This window comes from Aplysia californica, unplaced genomic scaffold (assembly GCF_000002075.1).
Source record: "Aplysia californica isolate F4 #8 unplaced genomic scaffold, AplCal3.0 scaffold00854, whole genome shotgun sequence".
Lineage (NCBI taxonomy): Eukaryota > Metazoa > Mollusca > Gastropoda > Aplysiida > Aplysiidae > Aplysia > Aplysia californica.
In genome coordinates, this window is record NW_004798124.1 from 58039 (window position 1) to 64063 (window position 6025).

General features: G+C 36.8%; 1 protein-coding gene across 1 annotated transcript in view; it reads left to right on the forward strand.

The window, feature by feature from the left end:
• Positions 1 to 2018, forward strand: part of LOC101851612 (demethylmenaquinone methyltransferase) — an 11038-nt gene extending 9020 nt beyond the window's left edge. The window contains exon 6 of the mRNA XM_013089000.2: positions 981 to 2018. Coding sequence (XP_012944454.1) covers positions 981 to 1162 — 182 coding nt within the window. The 3' untranslated portion in view covers positions 1163 to 2018. The remainder of the gene's footprint in view (positions 1 to 980) is intronic.
• Positions 2019 to 6025: the final 4007 nt, after the last annotated feature.

Genomic DNA, 6025 nt, shown 5'->3' on the forward strand with positions numbered 1-6025 from the left:
CCAAAAAAGAACCAACCCCCCCCACCCCCACAAAAAACAAACAACAACAAACAACCCGATCCTGTCTGTGATTATGCAATATTAACATACTAAGTAAAGGGATGTAATTCAGTCAACAGCCGAACCCTATTACTCATTAACATGCTTACCTCCCGTATACTCATTGGCACTTCATTCTCACGCCCAATCAATAAAACAACGTTGTTGTTTTTTCTTTTTTTTTTTTTTCTTTGACGACTTCCACGCCTATCCTTTTTTTAAATGCAGGGTGTTTTTTTAACGCTCACCATCAACCCAAATTAGGTCACTTATGAGTCTGGCTTCGACCCTGGCTGTCAGTGCCAACACGGTCTCATCATCCCAGCAGAAAGACGGAGGGTCGAATTCCATCCCTAAAATGATCTTAATTGTGTCGATGGAGGCCTAAAAATACCTACATTAACACAATGCCAAACATAATACGTTAATTAAATCAATGTGTGTTTGATAAGCACGTAAACGATAGAAACAATAAATACAATTTGTATCTTATTAACAAGTGAGCAGCTCTCAGAATGGGCCATGAAGAATCAGCTTGCCTCGGAAAAGCTTGTCACCAAGGTGAGACCAGTCCTGACAGGCAGGGTCGAAGCCTGACTCCTAAATTGCTTTATATTGTGTCGACACGGGTGCAAAAACACCTCCGTTTTCCCTCCTTTCCTCATCTTCTGGATGTTGTATACTAAACCCAGACAGCAACCTTTTTTGGGGAGAAATTAAAAATAAAGATTGTTTTCCCTTTTCAACAATTGTATCAACTTTAGGAATATTTTCTTGCTTGTTTTTCAACATTTAAACATTAAATTTCGACAACATATTTTCCGAGTATATTATGCAACAGGTACAGCAGAGCTGCGATTATATATAATCCAAAAGAATTTTTTAAAATCAAAATTTGGACTTCGTACATTTTAACATCTGGACGACGTCACCTCTTTCAGGCGGCTACGTGGTCAACGTTTTCCGAGAGGAGGCTCAGAGAGTGCCGTGGTACGAGGAGGGTCTGGTCCCCTTCATGAAGCAGCTGGAGAAGGACGGAGTGTGGAAGGAGCTCGTGAGAGAGATTTTCCCAAACTTCCTACCGGGGCTCGACGGCATCACGCTGGTGCACGAAGTCTTGTAAAATGACATTCATCATCATCCGGTGCCTTGCCGACTGGCATGGGCGATCATGGACCTCCTTTCACTCTGCCATTACGAAGAACTAAAGGAAAAACATCAAACAAAACAATACCTACACACTGAATGAGTCAGTTAGCCTAAACGGACAGAAAGTGGGATACTTACATTATTAAGAAAATGTTTTAAATGTTACAGCCTACTTATAAATTGTTAGTTGGTTGAGTTTTTAAAACCTATCCTTACACCACTCCTATGACGTGAAACATGTGATAATGTGGTAAACTCACATAAATGTTATATTATACACATCATTTAGTTTTGAAAACCTGACAAAAACAAAATAAAGGAAAGACATTTTAACTGAAACAATTGAGACCAAATTGATAAAAAGTGGAATCTGAGTGTCAACAATTATTTTACTGTGTATCCTTAATCACCGTTATTTAAAAAAACAACGACCCCCACACGTTTCAAATGGATAGAAAGTTAATTCTAGATTTCAATAAATTTTTCTTTTCCTCTTGGTTATTGGTGGTAATTTTTTAATACCGATTCTTAACCAGATCTTACCAAGTAGAAATGTGATCATGCAATAATGTGATATTCCCTTGAAGTTATTAATTACAACACATTTTGTTTTGAAAATTGAACAAAAACCAAACGAACGCAAAACAGTTTAGCTGAGCCAATTGTGTCCAAAGAGATAGAAAATGAAATTAACATACTAATTAATATTGCGTTTTTTATCGTTAATGCTCGGCATATAAAAAAGAAAACCTCGATTCCTACCCCATCTCTACCATGTGAAAAACATGATAATCTGATCATCCTAGGAAAATAAACACATGTATACATATCTCATTTTGTCACCCCCTTCTCCCCTAAAGCCCGCCCCCCCCACCCACACACACAAACACTCACACACATATATACACACACATATATTTTGTCTGCTGACATTGTTCATCCACTTGCCCACCAAAATTCCCCAGTCACCCCCTTGTGGGAAATATCATTCAAGTTAACAGGCACTGCTCAGTGGACAAGGAAGACCTTACTCTCAGATAACACGCGAAAGTAACGGTCAGAGTCTTGCCATCTTCGCTGTTTCCGAGGAAACAACTAATGCTTTAGGCCGGAGAGAGATGCGATTGAGATTGTCATGCGATACAACTGTCTTCAACGACCAGAACAAGGAGGACCTAAAAGCGCCTCATTAACTGGCCAAACCTTTTAGGATCTGTTCAAGATAGCGATATTTCAGTTTGACTCTTAGGACTTGGAGTATAATATCCTAGACCGGGCACTGTCATGGCCACCGCTGTTGGCTATCTATAAATTCTCAATCTGTAAAGATTCAATCGCACCATGGACACCTAAGTTTATAATTAAATACACTTGTCTCGCGGTAGTCGAATGCGTGCGCAGACTGGTCCTCCCCTTCGCTTATACTTCCTTTGGTTCAAACTAGAGTCATAATTATGGTTCTCACCAGTGAACACGAACTACGTCAGAGTGAACAGTCTAGGCCATAATACAACAAGTCTATGGCTCGACCTTTTCTGAGAGCCTACAAGATGGATGTTACATATTCTCCAAAGACGGCTACTAATGGTCAGTGCGGGTCAAGGGAGACAAATACGAATTAATGACACTAGTTGTTCCAAGAGTTTTTGCTCTTAGTGTTGATTCTGAATTAATCTTTTCCAGACATTTTTTCCTCCCCGCCGCCCGATCGTCCACGTCCTCTGGAAAACATTGATATTATTTTATCTATCTATCTATCTATCTATCTATCTATCTATCTATCTATCTATCTATCTATCCATCTATCTGTCTATCTATCTATCTATCTATCTATCTATCTATCTATCAACACAAACACATACACACACTCACACACACACACACACACACACACACTCAAACATACACACAGACGCACACGCACACAAACACACACACACACACACACACACACACACACACAAACACACACACACACACACACACACACGAAAACACGTACACATTGGTTGACTAAAAGATACCCAAGACTTTCCTTTCCTACTCTATTTTTTCTACACTGATAAAAATGTATATAATAATAATAATAATAATAATAATAATAATAATAATAATAATAATAATAATAATAATAATAATAATAATAATAATAATAATAATAATAATAATAATAATAATAATAATAATAAATTGCATTTATACTGCGCATTTCCATTTCCTAAAAGATGCTCAATGCGCATTACAATGAAAAAGACATTACATCTTAAAAATTAATCGACACAATTGTGTACGTAAAACAAAGTACTATACATATAATATAAATGCATATGTGTAAAATTTTATACCAGAAAAACAGTCTCGCAGTGAGGTTGAAAATGTGTTCACGAAAAATATACAATGCAATACAAATTCACGAACAGTCAAAATAAAGTTGAAACGTGAGTAACTAGAAACATTCATTAAAACATTAATTCTATACAGATAGAAAAACATTTCCGTTCTCTCTCTCTCTCTCTCTCTCTCTCTCTCTCTCTCTCTCTCTCTCTCTCTCCCTCTCTCTCTCCCTCTCTCTCCCTCTCTCTCTCTCTCTCTCTCTCCCCCTCTCTCTTTTCTCTCTCTTTTTTCTCTCTTTTCTCTCTCTATCTCTCTCCTTTTCTCTCTCTCATTCTAACTCGCTATTTCTTCAGTCTCACAGTCTGGCATACACATGCATATATATCGCAGTACATCATTATGACAGGTATGCTTTTGTGAATAAAAAATGCTTCAACTGATTTTTGAAAATGGAAATTGTTGGGGCAGATCTTATTTTATATGGGAGTTCGTTCCATACCTGGGGACCAAAGAACAAAAAGGAACGCTCGCCGTATGTTTTGTAATTTTGTTTTGGAATTTTAAGAATTAGATTGTCAGAGGCTGATCTAAGGGCTCTAGGTGGATGATATAATTCCAGGAATGTTTTAAGATAAAAAGGTGCACTATCATTTATACATTTAAAACAGAGAACGACAGTTTTGTATTTAATCCTTTCTTTTATTGGCAGCCAGTGTAGTTCTTTCAAAATTGGTGTTACGTGCGCTGATTTCTTTTGTTTCATTATCGATTTTGCTGCTTGATTTTGGAGTACTTGTAACTTTGATAGTTTTTCGGATGTCAAACAGGACAAAATAACATTACAGTAATCTTACTTTGATAAAATGAGTGTTGTTACAAGTGTCTTGGCTGCTGCTTTAGTTAAATAATTTCTTACACTGCCAATTTTCTTAAGCTGAAAGTAAATACTTTTGCTGAGCTGGCTTATTTGGGAGGACATAGACATATCATAATCCAACTGAACCCCTAGATTTTTAAGACTTCTTTTTGAACGAATGGTATGGTTATTAATCTCAATTTGTAGCTCTGGGAGATTTTTGATGTCTTTTGTATTTCCACTCAACATTATTTCCGTCTTGTCATCATTTAGTTTCAATTTATTGCTGGTCATCCATATTTTTTAATCTCTAGTACATTGTTCAGTAGAGTCGACTAAAAGTGGTATTTGATCGAAATCAGTAGAATTATAAATTTGAGTGTCATCAGCATAAAGATGGTAATTCATGCCATATTGTCTTAAAATATCAGCAATAGGTAGTGTATACATTGTAAACAAGACAGGTCCAAGAACAGACCCCTGAGGAACACCACATCTAAGCAAAATATTGTTAAAACACGTGCTTCCAACCACAACTGCTCGTGTTCGATCCTTAAAATATGACTCAAACCATCGCAGGACAGTACACTTTATGCCAAAAGTAGTATTTAATCTCTCGAGTAAAATGTCATGATCACTGGTATCGAATGCAGCCGAAAGGTCCAAAAGAGTAAGAAGACATACCTTTTTTTCATCAATATATTTTAAAATATCAGTTCAGACCCTAAGTAACGCTGTCTCGGTACTATGGTGTGCCTTATATGCTGACTGATAGACTTCGCTAAGATTATTTGCTTTAATATGATCTAACAGTCTATTAGATAAACTTTTTCCAGAATTTTGGAAAGGAAAGAAAGATTTGACTCTGGTCTAAAATTTTTAAAGTCCTTTTCATCAAGTCCAGATTTTTTCAAAAGGGGTCTAATATGTGCTGTCTTAAAGCAATTTGGTACTGTGCCTGTGAGTGTTGATGATGATGATGATGATTAATTTTCAGAGCCTTCCCATCTTCCACTGTTTTATTCTCTTTTTTATTCTTTATTTTAAAAAAATATTTGTTATTCTCTACTGTGTATAAATGATGATGATGATGATGATGATGATGATGATGATGATGATGATGATGATGATGATGATGATGATGATGATGATGACGGCGAAAATTGATTTCCCAATTACTACCTCCTGACCTGGCTCACACAAGCCGAGTTTCTGACCGTCGTTGTCTCTGTTCTCATTCTCAATCAATTTCCTGTTTCTTCATTCAGATCTCAATCTTGGACCAACTGTCTGTCTTGCCAATTACAGGTTGATTATAGAGACGTTCCACACACGTCACATATGTTGTTACAGAAGGTGCAAGATAAACCAAGCGTCGAAATCGAACGTCTTAACATTATCGATTGAAGCTGGATGTCATCTAAAACGCTTAGGTTCCAAATCACAAAGGGGTTAGATGATTGACTGACGTCATATGGCTTGAAAATTTTTATTTCGTCTAAATTGCGACCTCCTCAAAAACTATAAACAATAGCAGAAATATACATTTTTATATCTAGGTTTTCTCCCTCCAACTCCCCCTCCAGGCTCTCTATTCTTTCTTTATCTCTGCATTTCTCTCTCTCTCTCTCTTTCTCTCTCTCTCTC